Genomic DNA, 16,688 nt, shown 5'->3' on the forward strand with positions numbered 1-16,688 from the left:
CTGCCAGCAGCACTGTCCCAACTGTTGCCTGCCCTCATCCCCCAAAATATGTGATGGGACCCGGAAACTGTGAAGACCCCAATTTTTTTAAAGTGAGGGGGGGTCCATGGGACCCACATTTTTTTTTCCGCTCAGCGCGATCACTGATGTCAACATTACTACAGCGTCAATCTCTGAACCAGGCTAAAGGTGCATACACACTAGACGATATGCTCCCTGAGCGATATCGTGTAGTGTGTCCTCGGCAGGCTGTGCTCAATGTCGATCATGACATTGAGCACAGCCGCTGAACGATATCATTAACGATATCGTTCAGCGCCGGGCTCTCTCACCCATTCCCTGACATGCAGCAACCTGACGAGGTCGTCAGGTTGGCCTGCATGTCAGCGCGATGAACGATGATGACGAACGACCCGCGGGAACGCGCGTCGTCGTCATCGTTCATCTTTTTTGTGTTAAAAATGGACGATAAAGTGGACGACTGAACGATAACGATATCGTTATCGTTCAGTCGTCCACTTTAATCACCCAGTGTGTACGCACCATTAGTGTACATTAGGATTCCCTGGAATTAGCAAAATGCACCAAAGGGAACACGGCACAAATATCCTCCTGGGCGATTACAGTCAGCAAGGGATGAGATAATCCCTACAGTAGTGTTCATTCTAGCACCCTGCACCTGTCACACCCCGTGCAGTACCGCTTTCCTGCCGCTCTCTGCTGCTGGTGCTTCTATCACACACCTGTCCATAGTTTGTTGCATCAGCTGAGTGTGCTAGAAGCACCAGATGCAGAGAGTGACACCCCAGACAGGAAAGAGGAACTAGTGACAGGTGCAGGGTGCTAGAATGAACACTACCCTACAGTGCACCACGTACGCTGTCCACATGTGGTCTTCAATAAAAGACGCTGCATATTAATGTTCAGCATTGAAGGTTTGCACAGATTGCCTTTTCCCTTTACTGTTACAGGTGCAACTGGAAATATCTCTATTGTAGATGTATGAGGTCTTTCCCCGAGACACATTCCACCGCTCCAGAGTGACTGACCTTGTTCTTGATACAAAAACACACAACCAGACCGGCTTCACATTTTCCTGCTCAACGCTGCAATTTATGACCCAACATTACACTTAGGGTGGGTACACACCTGAGCGACTTGTAATTGGAACGATTTTACTTCCAGTTTCCCTTGAGGCCAGAACATACGATATTGACACTGTTCATTATCGCATACGACCGAATTATATATTATATTGTTTGATCGTATACAATTTATTGCTGCTCCAGGAACGCACTATGACGATCACCGGCAACATATGACGTCAAAATTGGCCAAATCAGACAGACGTATCGTCTGGTCGTCTGGTTGGCCGTACACATAACACGATTGGCACCTAAACGCATGCGATATCTTCCAATCGTCCGTGCAGCACGACTGTCTGGAAGACGCATACGACTCGCGGGAATGCAAAATAGTGCGTACACACTAGCCGATATGCACGATTTGCAGTGCCGATATCGGCCAAGTGTGTAGCCAGGCTTGCTAAAAGTCACTTTTGAGTCGGGCATGTAGTCATTTACTATGAACAGTTTAGTAATGTCTCAATAAAAGAGAAACAATTCTATACCCCGACAAAAATACAAGACAGACAATCATACACTAAAATCAAAACTGGTGCCATTTATTTCCTACTAGGACAGAATAAACCAGTATATTATGAGCACACTGCTAATTGTCCCCACTCTGATTAGTGCACAACACGGCCCCCGAGGACAACGCAGGTTGTGTGCTGGTTGAATAAGACTGAGGAAAGTACAGGAAACAGGTTCTAATAGGAGAAAGATATATATAACGTCACTCCAGAGGGGCTCCTGTGCTCTGCATTATTCTTATTCTGCCCGTACCAGCAACCAGAAATACGAAGCTGCGTCTGCTATTAACCACAATTTGTATTTTGTATTATAGTAAATAAAAGTGACCTCAACTTATGGGGGTTTGGGGAAGGGGGTGCAGTGACTCCAGCAACATATTACAGTAAGCATTTTGCATATTACCAGGGTAATGCGGCTTGTTTCAGTAGCCTGGCCATCACATAGGTAAATGCATGGAAATCAGCCAATGTACAGAGCATTGAGGAGGCAGAAGACGGTGGCTGATGGGTATATCTGTGTAAATGATTTAGAACTAATGTATGAAATGTATAGGCTTACATTATGGCAAGTAGGCTGGGCACTATACAATCTGACAGTAATAGGAAACAGCAGCAAATTACTTATTAGCTTCACGCAGTCTCTACTTTTATTTCTTTCAGAGCTATAATAGCAGAAAGATAGAATAAATACTGTATATTTCTTCCTCCATCCCACGTACAGAAACGAGACAAGGAACAGAGAGACTGCAACAATATATAGGTACAGATGCATCAGATTTACCTTCTAATGGTGTTTTCCTGTTTGAGATACTTGTCCTGGACACACTGCTCCAGCACACTAAGAGCCAGCCCCTTACTCATCCCATTCTGCAGCTTGTAGTCCGTTTCTGCCGAGCTCAGTTCCGTCTCTATCTCCTCCAGTAAAGTCTCCTGCGACAGCGTAATGTGAATCTTAGAGAGAAGATCTTTGGTGCCTATTGTGTCAAAGTGGCTCCTGGAGTCCAGGTCTTCATACAGATTGTCCTCCACATCTGGAGTATCCTGGGTGGGGGAGTCTTCAGGGGTCACAGTATCACATTTATCAGGGTCTGATGCCTGAGACGTAGCCGCTATATGCGCCGAATCTGGACCTCCCAAGTCACCGGTCTCACTGTCGACCTGTGGACCAAGCTGGGGTGGCTCCTGAATTTCACAGGTCTCCTCCGGTAACGGGTTTCCATCGACCAAGACTGACACCGGAGGGGATTGATGTTCTTGGTGTTTCTCTGTACTTTCAGAGACAAGTCCAGATTCTTCCTGCGTTTCAGTGTTATGTCCATCACAAGCTGGGGCGACGGGCTGGTCATCTGGATGGGGCGAGCTGTCCTGAGAATGGTCACCAGGATCTTCCATACCTGAAGAATAGGCAGCTCTATGGGGAAAAAGAAAAACTGTTAATCAAGGGAGAGCACGGATCATCTCACAGCCACAATGGAAGCACTGAGTAATCAGCCCTGCCCCAGATTCCTACAGCCGGCCCCATGCAGGCTCTATAGTCATGTTATGGGGTAATTACTCTGATCAGAGGGATACATCTATGGGACATTGAACACAAAGACAATCAGAGCACATCCGGCTCTGCAGACAGCAGCTAAATAAAGATGCTTTGACTACAGTGACATAATATAAATCGCAGTCACAGTAATTTTTGAGGGACAAAATATAAACAGAGCATCATCATCAACGACAGCTCCCCGCAGGAATAGTGGTAGATGCAAAAGGTGAAGTGTACAGACAGCAGCACACCGGGGAATCGGGGAGACCCCCACAGAGACGGTCGGAGGTTTTCATAGGACACAAGATTACCATCTGTCTGACATCATTGGTGACATCTAATAATATGGGAATATACACAGGTCATCCCAAATACAAAGAAACCGCCAAGAAGAGGTCTATGAGGGAGGTTCAACAAATTTGTAATTGTCATTTGGTAGATACGTTAATTTGGTGGGGTCCCTGAAGATCTCTGGGGGAAACGAGATTGGGGTTAGGGCAGGGATAGCCGAGTGAGTAGTTCATGGAGGAAGGTGTGGATTGAGGGGGGGGCTTTGACAACCCCAAGCAATGCCCACAGAAAGTAGGCTCATCAATCTGTTCTGTTGTACCCATCAGGGGGGCGATTTGCTGAATTACCGGATCCTAATAGCGCCAGTTAGTAAAAAAACTTCCTTTTATTTTGATTATAATGTTAAATGTCAATCACAGCGCTGATATACCAGACCCTAAGTGCCGGGCAGTGTAAGGGGGCTACACACCTGGGTGTCTATGAAGCGCCTGCCTGTTTAATACACTGTAATATCCTATTTGTAGCCGTGATAGATCACAGCCACTGACAACATGTGCTGGTCTGTGCACCCCCCAATCAGTGCTGGATAGTCAAATGGAATTAAATAAAAATATATTGCTACCAATTATTTTGGTGGGTGCAGGAGGTATGGGATATGGGACTATTAGGACGTACACTTAGAAAACCTTTCAATAAAATGCATGTACTGTTATTTTAAATACATGGTCATCCATTTTGTAACCATAGGGACATTAACGAGTGGTGTTTTTGTTTCATTTTTGTTTTTATAAATAACATGTCCTAAAGAAGTGCGCCTGGTTTCATGTAACGATAATTACCCTTTGTATTTTCTCTGGTAAATAATGAAAACCAGTCAAACCACCCTACTGATCGCAGCACATTTGGAAGACGACAAGGCGCGACGCTGGAAGGAAAACTCATTGGTCTTTAAATATAATGGAAGTGTCCTGTAACCGGCGTTACACGGCTGACATGCCAGGTTAATGTTTTCTCTCGCTGGTCTCACTGCGTCTCCGCAGGATCCTTGCGCAGCAGTCAGGTCTCAGCTGACATACTATCTAAGGCAGGGGTCTTCAACCTTGGCCCTCCAGCTGCTGTGGAACTACACATCCCAGCATGCACTGCCATAGTTTTAGCATGCTGTTATATCAAAAAAGGTGGCAGTGCATGCTGGGATGTGTAGTTCCACAGCAGCTGGAGGGCCAAGGTTGAAGACCCCTGATCTAAGGGTTCAGAGGATAAGATTTCATTAAAGGCAGCTACACGCAGGCAGATTAATACCCAATTTGTCAAAAAGTATCTGTGTCCAGACTATAAGGGGGCATCTGATGCTAGTATCAATGAAACGACTGTCATGTATGTGCGACCGTTCCCAGAAAACCACAAGGATTACAGGCTCTTGGAAGCGAGTAATTGCACAATTACACAGTATTTTTGACATAAGAACGGTTGTTGCTCATGGCCCTGGTAAAGGGTTATAACAACAGTTACAAGACTGGGGCCTCGCTGCTTCCCCTAAGCCTAGTGTGGTGCTGTACATTATACATACAGTGTACGCACACAGCGCCCCTAGCTCAGATCTACCACTCCTCACTGCTTCCCCTAAGCCTAGTGTGCTGCTGTACATTATACATACAGTGTACGCACACAGCGCCCCTAGCTCAGACCTACCACTCCTCACTGCTTCCCCTAAGACTAGTGTGCTGCTGTACATTATACATACAGTGTACGCACACAGCGCCCCTAGCTCAGACCTACCACTCCTCACTGCTTCCCCTAAGCCTAGTGTGCTGCTGTACATTATACATACAGTGTACGCACACAGCGCCCCTAGCTCAGACCTACCACTCCTCACTGCTTCCCCTAAGCCTAGTGTGCTGCTGTACATTATACATACAGTGTACGCACACAGTGCCCCTAGCTCAGATCTACCACTCCTCACTGCTTCCCCTAAGCCTAGTGTGCTGCTGTACATTATACATACAGTGTACGCACACAGTGCCCCTAGCTCAGACCTACCACTCCTCACTGCTTCCCCTAAGCCTAGTGTGCTGCTGTACATTATACATACAGTGTACGCACACAGTGCCCCTAGCTCAGACCTACCACTCCTCACTGCTTCCCCTAAGCCTAGTGTGCTGCTGTACATTATACATACAGTGTACGCACACAGCGCCCCTAGCTCAGACCTACCACTCCTCACTGCTTCCCCTAAGCCTAGTGTGCTGCTGTACATTATACATACAGTGTACGCACACAGTGCCCCTAGCTCAGATCTACCACTCCTCACTGCTTCCCCTAAGCCTAGTGTGCTGCTGTACATTATACATACAGTGTACGCACACAGTGCCCCTAGCTCAGACCTACCACTCCTCACTGCTTCCCCTAAGCCTAGTGTGCTGCTGTACATTATACATACAGTGTACGCACACAGCGCCCCTAGCTCAGACCTACCACTCCTCACTGCTTCCCCTAAGCCTAGTGTGCTGCTGTACATTATACATACAGTGTACGCACACAGCGCCCCTAGCTCAGACCTACCACTCCTCACTGCTTCCCCTAAGCCTAGTGTGCTGCTGTACATTATACATACAGTGTACGCACACAGTGCCCCTAGCTCAGATCTACCGCTCGTTACTGAGGCCGCTGGCTCTCCCTGACCTCAATGCAGAGCTGGAGGGAGGAGCGAGAGTGCAAATTATCAACTGCTGCCAGGGATCAGAGAAGCTCCCAAAAGATCTCTGCTGTGACCTGGATACAAGTGCAAAAACAATTATGCTTAAGACCTTAAACTTGCTGTATAGTCTTCAGTGTTAACTGCTCGGAAATATGATAATCTCCAACGATGCTGATATGAAAATAAATACACCCAAGAGCCCTCTGTACAGAGACCGAATCGGGGAAATACTTCTTAAAATAACCTAAAAAAAACCTAAATTGAAAAGCAAAAATATATCATTGTATGTTCCACGTGCAAATTATTAATATAGTGAAATCTAGCTTGTCACACCGGCCACTTCCAGATCTAGAACAAGCACAGACAGGATTGTATAAAACCAACTGACCTGGGGATTCAATCCCTGTTTAACAGATGATAACTTGTATCAAAAGATGTCACTGTCACACGTATACAATACGTCGCCAAAAGTATGTGGATAATAACCTTTCTGATAAGTGTGTTTGGCCATTTCAGCCACACCCAATGCCTACAGGTGCATAACATCAAGCGTACAGGCCTGCAACCTCCATAGTCTCCCATTAGCAGCAGAATGGGTCGTACTGGAGAGTTGACGCGACACTGCCATAAAATGCCACCTTACCCACAAGTCACTGCATCAGGTTCCTGTCCTGCTGGAGCTGCCCCTGTCAGCTGTAAGTGCTTTTACTGTGACGTGGAAACATTGAAGAGATATTCTGTGTCAATATATTTAGAAGGGGTTGGGTACGGGAGACTTGTCGGTCAGTATTCTAAGCCTCCCCCTACCCCTAACCCGAGCCTAAATATAACCTCCCCTGTAGTAATCCTCCCGCCTTAGTGCCTACCTCTAATCTTCCCCCTAGTGCCTAGTCCAAACCCTAAACCTCCCCTTAACCCTAATACTTACCGACAGGATACCGGCACAGGGATTCTGATAGGTGTCAGAAATTCCAGCACTGGCATTCTAAGCGCCGGAATCCCTGCGTTTGGTATTATGACCGCATCCCATTTAGAAGATGGCCCTGACTAGCCCAACAGAGGTACTACTTCCTGATGCTGTCATTGCTGCTGAGAACATCTAGGATCACAACTCCTGCAGTTTCTTTTTCCTGCCTGTAATATCGCTTAGCTGATGCAAACTGCTGAGATACAGACCAGAGTGTGCTAGAAGCACCAGAGCAGAGAGCGACACCCCAGGCAGGAAAGAGGAACTGCACGGGGTGTGACAGGTGCAGGGTGCTAGTATAAACACAAGAGAGTGCTCACTCACAGCCCTAGGTGACTCTATAGCAGCTAGAAAGGCCTGTGGAGGAGTCAGTATAAGAGGACAGTAAATTGCTGGGGGTGGGGGTGGGGGGGGGGCGTGTTGAACTTGTGGCTGTCATTTTTGGAATCTCTCCATGGATGTAGCTGGTATTTGCGTACAACGGGTAATTACAGGCTGTCTGCATACACAATGGGAGCTGATGCTGTGCAGCACGTTGGCGGGAGTATCAGCTCCAACCCGAGGCCTCGCAAACCGGACATTACACAGTAACCGATAACATGAACAGGACATGTCTGGATCTCTGGGCCTGATTCAAAGCCGGACGCTCTGACCAGAGCGCTCGCTCTGAATCAGGGCCCTCCTATCTAAACTTGGAGCGGCCTCTTGGACGCTCGCATAGCTGTGGGTTACCACCCACAGCTTATGTGAGCGTCCATGATGACCATCGGGCTTGCGACGAGACCCTGCGGTAAGGTCTCGGTGACCGCAAACCCTGGAGTGATTTTGGCTCTATCAGAGCCAAAATCACTCCCACTGACATCTAGTGATGTCAGTGGGGCCGGACCCAGACGGTAGGCGTTCCCATGGGAACGCCTCCGTCTGGCAGCCACGCCCCCCGCACGCCCACCAAAGGGGGCGTGCTGTCAATCAACATCGACAGCATGCCCCCTTTGGTGCGAGACCTGGAGCGACGGCTTCCCCATCGCTCCCCGGGTCTCGCGCATGTGCACGACGGAGCTCCCTCCGTCGTGCGCATGCGCACTAGGGCACCGTCGACCCGCTTGCGAGCGCTCAGCGCTCGCGAGCGGGTCTGAATCAGGCCCTCTGTCCATAAGCTGAAGCTTAATAATAGTTACGCAAGGTAACAATGATCCCAAGCACACGTGTACCTCTACAGCAGAGGGAATATTACACTTTACAATGATGACAAAAGTTTAAGCAGTTTTGGCAAAACAAAAACAAAAAATTGGCCATAACTTCACAAGTGCTGAACAACAGGTGCAGGAAAAACTCACTTTAATGTAGGGGTGTGGTAGGGTAAATGAATGCAGCAATACCAATGCTTGAGGGATTAGAAACAGTCTCTCATTGCTGCAAACGCTAACTCCAATTCCCTGAGACTCCAAATCTTCTGTATTTCACAAGGAAACAATATTGCCTTCTTTACTGGGCACAATCCACATGAGTATTGTCGTTTACGGGCACGTCCCTATATCGGGACACTAGGTGACCTATGTCGGCCTTGTACAAACTGGAGCAGGTAATATACATTTGAGGAAGAGAAGATCCTCTGTGTATGCAGTCTGTACATTACATTTATGGCTTGTGTTAAAGGGATCTCACATTTACTAGGTGCTTTCACTATCTGGATGGAAGATAGACAGTAACTAGATCAGGGGTGCGGAACCTTTTTTCTGCCGAGGTCCATTTAGATATATTAAACATTATTTGCGGGCCTGGTGCAGACCACGCCCCCTCTCCGTATGATGTCACAAGGGGCGGGTCCACAATCACCGTTGATTACAGCAATGCCCGGAGCATCTTGGTGATCACCCGGGAAGCTGTAAGGGCAGCGGTGTGACCATCTGAAGCATTCTAAGAACGCTATAGGCGGCACTGCTGCATAGATACTGGCTGCAGGGTGCCATTCTGGGCACGCTGCTAGCCAGATGACGCTAGCAGAAAAAAGCTCAGAGGGCCAGACCAAATGATTCCGAGGGTCTTATACAGCCCCAGGGCCTGAGGCTCCCCATCCCTGAACTAGATAGACAGTCAACAGATAGACACCAGAAGGTCGTCAGTGAATAGGTCAACAGGGTCAAAAGGTCGACTCATGCTTTTCATGATTTTTAGAGTTAGGCAGCGGAAGGGGACGGTTACTGTTAGGTATTACATGGAAGGTTAGGGTTAGGCACTTGGCGGAGGGTTAGAGTTAGGCAGTGGAAGCGGACGGTTAGTGTTAGGTATTGGATGGAAGCTTTTGGTTAGGAACTTGGTGGAGGGTTAGGCTGTGGAAGGGGACGGTTAGGGTTACAATAACAAAAAACCCAATGTCAACCTATTCTGTGTCAACTATTTGCGACCTTTTGCCCCTGTCAACTATTTACCTGTTAACCCTATAGACCTATTAACTGTCTACCTTCGGGTGTCTATCTACTGACTATCCTTCTAGATCAGTGTCGGCTAACCTTGACACTCCAGCTGTTATGGAACTACATAACCCAGCATGCACTGCTACAGTTTTGCTATTAGGGCATGCTAAAACTGTGGCAGGGCATGCTGGGATATATAGTTCCACAACAGCTGGAGTGTCAAGGTTAGCCAACACTGTTCTAGATATATCTAATCACACTCGTGTATTCAGCTCTAGGAGCAGGGGTGGACGATTCAATCCTCATAGACCCCAAAAAGTTCATGTTTCCAGACCACCTGTGGATTGTTTAAAATGTGACTTAAGAATACACCTGTGCACCAGCTAAGTGGTGCGAAAAACGTAAACTGCGAGGGGTGCTTTGGACACCCGTGTCAATTCAACAAATCTAGAAATGTTCACCCAACTCCCCTGGATAATGACCCCCTGGCTACATCATTCGATATTCTACCTTTTCTACATGATTGTCTCCAGCCATAGACATAGCTATAGACCGGAACGCTGTAATAAGTACAAATAACAATAACCACTTCCATATAATTATCCAAACAGAAAACAATATGCCATTGTAGAATTTGTGAAAAGCGTCCGAATGTCCTACAAAACTGCCCTGTGGAAATATGCTAAGACAGCAAGTAGTTCCCATTCTCTCCATACAAAAGAGGACTTGTATTAGGAGCAGACGTGAACCCAGCATGCTAGGACTGGAGAGGCCAGCACTATGTGGTTTCATAAAGCCTTGGGGGACCTGTGCTTCATCCATGGGACAATGAGGGTATCCAAGATTATAGAATGGAGCCATTTACACACAAGACATAGCACATAATGTACATAAACACGGGACATACATCTCCAATAATCTGCAATTATTATATTATCACAGATCAGTCCTTTTATTCACAACAACTGTATTTCCACTTTTTCACTGACTTTATTGCCGACTGTTGCTTTCAGCTAGTACACGCTTTACCGGTCTCGTCACACACACTTCCCTTAGATCGTAAGCTCATATGGTTTACTGTCTGACACTTCTGTAGACATTGACAGAACACTATGCAGTTATTACGCAGGTCATAAGTCAGTTCATGATATAGAAATAATCAGCAGATTTGGTTCCCCAGATTTAAACCGAATTTCTGTCAATTGTACAAAGACGCCGCGTCAATAATGCTATGTGAGGCCGCATAAGATTTGGGGGGCTGCTACCGAATAAAACCGCTGAGATTTCCTCAGTATATTTATACAGTACTAGGTACAGGCAAGTACAAAAAACACACTTAACACACTGCATTATAAATGCTGTTTCAGAAACCTGAGACTCTGTCTATCCCGGAGACACTCCCACCTGCTAACACCCATCTTGTGCCCCAAACCCACGCAGACTGTCTCCATCAGCCCCCTTCACATATCACTCACAGGCTCATCTTCTTTACACTCAGAAACTGTCACTCCCCCTCTCCTAAAGGCATGTCACTGTTACCTATTACTCATTTATGCACAGCCTGCCCCAAATCTACTGACCTCCACTCACATCCAGTCCCTCCATCCGCTGACCTCCGCTCACATCCAGTCCCTCCATCCGCTGACCTCCGCTCACATCCAGTCCCTCCATCCGCTGACCTCCGCTCACATCCAGTCCCTCCATCCGCTGACCTCCGCTCACATCCAGTCCCTCCATCCGCTGACCTCCGCTCACATCCAGTCCCTCCATCCGCTGACCTCCGCTCACATCCAGTCCCTCCATCCGCTGACCTCCGCTCACATCCAGTCCCTCCATCCGCTGACCTCCATTCACAGCCTGTCCCTCCATCTGCCTCACCTCCAATCCCTCCATCCGCTGACTTCCACTCACAGCCTGTCCCTCCATCTGCCTCACCTCCTTCAATTGTCCTCTGTCCGCCGCCCCTTACAAGCAACTGTCCATCCTCCCCCAACTTCTGTCCCTGACTTACATCCTGCATCCCCCCCCCAATTCTTTGTCCCCCAGTCACAGCCAGTCACCCCACACCCATTATTCCCAATCACAGCTGTCACGGCATACCCTCTGTCCCCAGTCACAGCCCATCACTACACATCTACTGCCCCCGGGAATAGCCAATCACTTCAAACCCTTGTTCCCCTGGTCACAGTCCGTCACCCCACACCATCTACCCCCAATCCGTCACCCCACACCATCTACCCCCAGTCCATAACCCCACACCATCTACCCCCTAATTCCTAGCCCGTCACCCCACACCTTCTACCCCCAGTCCCAGCCCGTCACCCCACACCTTCTAGCCCCAGGTTCCAGCCCGTCACATCTATCCCCCATACCATCTACCCCAGTCCAGCACCCCACACCATCTATCCCCCAAGCCGTCAGCCCATACCATCTACCCAAGTCCCAGCCCAGTACCCCACACCATCTAGCACCCTGGGTCACAGCCAGTCACCCCACAAATCTATCCCCCTGGTCACAGATCATCACCCCATATCATCCACCCTCCCCGGGTCACAGCAAAACTGAAGGGGATCTAACCACTTCACAGCCTGTCATCCCACACCATCTACCTCCCGGTCACAGCCTATCACCCCATAACCCTCTGCCACCCCGTTACATCGCACCTTCTGTTGCCCAGTCACAGGCTGCCCCACTTCCACGTCCTGAATCTACACTCAAGGGCTGCCACCTAATCTCCCCCGTCACACACTGGCTGCGCCGGTCACAGACATCCATGTTACCGAGAGACGCACATCAGCCGGCGGTCACCCCCAGGGGTCTGCATTCGGGGTCTCCCCGTTACTGTACATCCATCTGTACGTCCGTCTCACTGACACATCAACAAAGATGGCCGCCGTGTCGTCAGCACCTACAGGTTATCCCACCAATCAGCGCCGCGCCTGTGACTGACGTCGGAGAGCGCACCTCCGGCTACAGAGCAAGGTGACTAAATGTGGGCGGGGCCGGGGCGCTGTCACTGCGGGTGAGCCCTGTTGCTGCTGGGCAGAGCCGGCACTCGGCTCTAATCTTCCCAAGGGGGCGGAGCCTCTGCGCGTTGCCAGTGTGGGAGGAGCTCAGATCATCATAGAGGAGCAATAATTTATTATTTGTTATTATGCATGTGATGACATTCAACTCATTACCATCTAAAGCAGTGCTCCTAACAGTGACCAGAGGAGGATGGAGCTTATTTATCTTCATTACCAGGGCCAACAGGAGGAGCTTAGTTTTGTGTCACTCAATTCAGTTCTCATCTTCATTACCATATGTAGCAGTGCTCCTTACAGTGACCAGAGGAGGAAGGAGCGTTTTTATCCTCAATACCATGTGTTACAGTGCTCCTCACAGTGCCAAGAGGAGAAGCTATGTTTTGTGTCTATTCCGTTCTCATCTTCATTATCACGTGTAGCAGGGCTCCTCACAGTGACCAGAGAAAGGAGCGTCTTTATCCTCATTACCATGTGTAGTAAGGCTCCTTACAGTGACCAGAGGAGGAAGGAGCGTCTTTATCCTCATTACTATATGTAGCAGTGCTCCTCACAGTGACCAGAGGAAGGAGCGTCTTTATTCTCATTACCATATGTAGCAGGGCTCGCTCCTTACAGTGACCAGAGGAGGAAGGAGCGTCTTTATGCTCATTACCATGTGTAGCAGTGCTCCTCACAGTGACCAGAGAAAGGAGCGTCGTTATCCTCATTACCATGTGTAGCAGTGCTCCTTACAGTGACCAGAGGAGGAAGGAGCATCTTTATCCTCATTACCATATGTAGCAGTGCTCCTCACAGTGACCAGAGGAGGAAGGAGCGTCTTTATCCTCATTACCATATGTAGCAGTGCTCCTCACAGTGACCAGAGGAGGAAGGAGCGTCTTTATCCTCATTACCATATGTAGCAGTGCTCCTTACAGTGACCAGAGGAAGGAGCGTCTTTATCCTCATTACCATATGTAGCAGTGCTCCTCACAGTGACCAGAGGAGGAAGGAGCGTCTTTATCCTCATTACCATATGTAGCAGGGCTCGCTCCTCACAGTGACCAGAGGAGGAAGGAGCGTCTTTATCCTCATTACCATGTGTAGCAGTGCTCCTCACAGTGACCAGCGGAAGGAGCGTCTTTAGCCTCATTACCATGTGTAGCAGGGCTCCTCACAGTAACCAGAGGAAGGAGCGTCTTTATCCTCATTACCATGTGTAGCAGGGCTCCTCACAGTAACCAGAGGAGGAAGGAGCGTCTTTATCCTCATTACCATGTGAAGCAGAGCTCCTTACAGTGACCAGAGGAGGAATGAGCTTCTTTATCCTCATTACCATATGTAGCAGTGCTCCTCACAGTGACCAGAGGAAGGAGCGTCTTTATCCTCATTACCATGTGTAGCAGTGCTCCTCACAGTGACCAGAGGAGGAAGGAGCGTCTTTATCCTCATTACCATGTGTAGCAGAGCTCCTCACAGTGACCAGAGGAGGAAGGAGCGTCTTTATCCTCATTACCATGTGTAGCAGAGCTCCTTACAGTGACCAGAGGAAGGAGCGTCTTTATCCTCATTACCATGTGTAGCAGTGCTCCTCACAGTGACCAGAGGAAGGAGCGTCTTTATCATTACCATGTGTAGCAGGGCTTCTCACAGTGACCAGAGGAAGGAGCGTCTTTATCCTCATTACCATGTGTAGCAGAGCTCCTTACAGTGACCAGAGGAGGAATGAGCTTCTTTATCCTCATTACCATATGTAGCAGTGCTCCTCACAGTGACCAGAGGAAGGAGCGTCTTTATCCTCATTACCATGTGTAGCAGTGCTCCTCACAGTGACCAGAGGAGGAAGGAGCGTCTTTATCCTCATTACCATGTGTAGCAGAGCTCCTTACAGTGACCAGAGGAGGAAGGAGCGTCTTTATCCTCATTACCATGTGTAGCAGTGCTCCTTACAGTGACCAGAGGAGGAAGGAGCGTCTTTATCCTCATTACCATATGTAGCAGTGCTCCTCACAGTAACCAGAGGAAGGAGCGTCTTTATCCTCATTACCATGTGTAGCAGGGCTCCTTACAGTGACCAGAGGAAGGAGCGTCTTTATCCTCATTACCATGTGTAGCAGTGCTCCTTACAGTGACCAGAGGAGGAAGGAGCGTCTTTATCCTCATTACCATGTGTAGCAGGGCTCCTCACAGTAACCAGAGGAAGGAGCGTCTTTATCCTCATTACCATGTGTAGCAGGGCTCCTTACAGTGACCAGAGGAAGGAGCGTCTTTATCCTCATTACCATGTGTAGCAGGGCTCCTTACAGTGACCAGAGGAAGGAGCGTCTTTATCCTCATTACCATATGTAGCAGTGCTCCTCACAGTAACCAGAGGAAGGAGCGTCTTTATCCTCATTACCATGTGTAGCAGGGCTCCTTACAGTGACCAGAGGAAGGAGCGTCTTTATCCTCATTACCATATGTAGCAGAGCTCCTTACAGTGACCAGAGGAGGAAGGAGCGTCTTTATCCTCATTACCATATGTAGCAGTGCTCCTCACAGTGACCAGAGGAGGAAGGAGCGTCTTTATCCTCATTACCATGTGTAGCAGGACTCCTCACAGTGACCAGAGGAAGGAGCGTCTTTATCCTCATTACCATGTGTAGCAGTGCTCCTCACAGTGACCAGAGGAGGAATGAGCTTCTTTATCCTCATTACCATATGTAGCAGTGCTCCTCACAGTGACCAGAGGAAGGAGCGTCTTTATCCTCATTACCATGTGTAGCAGTGCTCCTCACAGTGACCAGAGGAAGGAGCGTCTTTATCCTCATTACCATGTGTAGCAGTGCTCCTTACAGTGACCAGAGGAGGAAGGAGCGTCTTTATCCTCATTACCATATGTAGCAGTGCTCCTCACAGTAACCAGAGGAAGGAGCGTCTTTATCCTCATTACCATGTGTAGCAGGGCTCCTTACAGTGACCAGAGGAAGGAGCGTCTTTATCCTCATTACCATGTGTAGCAGTGCTCCTTACAGTGACCAGAGGAGGAAGGAGCGTCTTTATCCTCATTACCATGTGTAGCAGGGCTCCTCACAGTAACCAGAGGAAGGAGCGTCTTTATCCTCATTACCATGTGTAGCAGGGCTCCTTACAGTGACCAGAGGAAGGAGCGTCTTTATCCTCATTACCATATGTAGCAGTGCTCCTCACAGTAACCAGAGGAAGGAGCGTCTTTATCCTCATTACCATGTGTAGCAGGGCTCCTTACAGTGACCAGAGGAAGCAGCGTCTTTATCCTCATTACCATATGTAGCAGAGCCCCTTACAGTGACCAGAGGAGGAAGGAGCGTCTTTATCCTCATTACCATATGTAGCAGTGCTCCTCACAGTGACCAGAGGAGGAAGGAGCGTCTTTATCCTCATTACCATGTGTAGCAGTGCTCCTCACAGTGACCAGAGGAGGAAGGAGCGTCTTTATCCTCATTACCATGTGTAGCAGAGCTCCTCACAGTGACCAGAGGAGGAAGGAGCGTCTTTATCCTCATTACCATGTGTAGCAGGACTCCTCACAGTGACCAGAGGAGGAACGAGCGTCTTTATCCTCATTACCATGTGTAGCAGTGCTCCTTACAGTGACCAGAGGATGATCTTTGCTATGTGACTATTTCTTAATCCCCCTGATTACCATGTGTAACAGTAATCACAGTGAAGAGAGGAGGGGGAGCCTAGTTATGTGTCTATTTTTTTTTATCCTTATTACCATGTATTGCAGTGCTCCTCATATTGACCAGAGGAGCTATGTGTCTATCACTTTATCCTTATCATCATGTGTAGCTGTGCCCCTCATAGGGGAGAATTCAATTCAACGCGAATTGAATAGCGCCAGGAGCGAGCTCCCGGAGCTATTCAATTCAGTGCGCTGTGTGGCCGGACAAAATGCCAGTTACCGCGATTATCGCACCTCAACAAGGGTGTTGAGGCGCGTTAACCGGCATTCTCTGACCAAGTGCCGGGCACGCGGCTGTTAGCGCAGCGCTAAGCAGAAAGGCACTTTGGTTGATTTCTCCTCGCATCCCCAGGGGGGTGCGGGAAGAAATCCTTACCGCGCCCAAACAGCGCGGTGAATTGAATAGCTGCGGGAGC

The 16,688-nt window shown here is 48.6% G+C and overlaps 1 protein-coding gene across 2 annotated transcripts in view; it reads right to left on the minus strand.

Annotated features, from left to right (window-relative positions):
* Positions 1 to 12,543, minus strand: part of CCDC186 (coiled-coil domain containing 186) — a 63,249-nt gene extending 50,706 nt beyond the window's left edge. Inside the window, exons 1-2 of one of the 2 annotated variants that reach the window (XM_088456087.1) lie at positions 12,351 to 12,543; positions 2,436 to 3,065 (exon numbers count right to left, since the gene is read on the minus strand). In XM_088456087.1, the coding sequence (XP_088312213.1) occupies positions 2,436 to 3,065; positions 12,351 to 12,382 (662 nt within the window). In that variant the 5' untranslated portion in view covers positions 12,383 to 12,543. Of the gene's footprint in view, positions 1 to 2,435; positions 3,066 to 12,338 lie in introns of both variants that reach the window. The other variant, XM_088456085.1, reaches the window with a different exon arrangement.
* Between the last annotated feature and the right edge of the window lie 4,145 nt (positions 12,544 to 16,688).

Source organism: Taudactylus pleione, unplaced genomic scaffold, assembly GCF_031769625.1.
Source record: "Taudactylus pleione unplaced genomic scaffold, aTauple2 ptg000685l, whole genome shotgun sequence".
NCBI classification, from domain to species: Eukaryota; Metazoa; Chordata; class Amphibia; order Anura; family Myobatrachidae; genus Taudactylus; species Taudactylus pleione.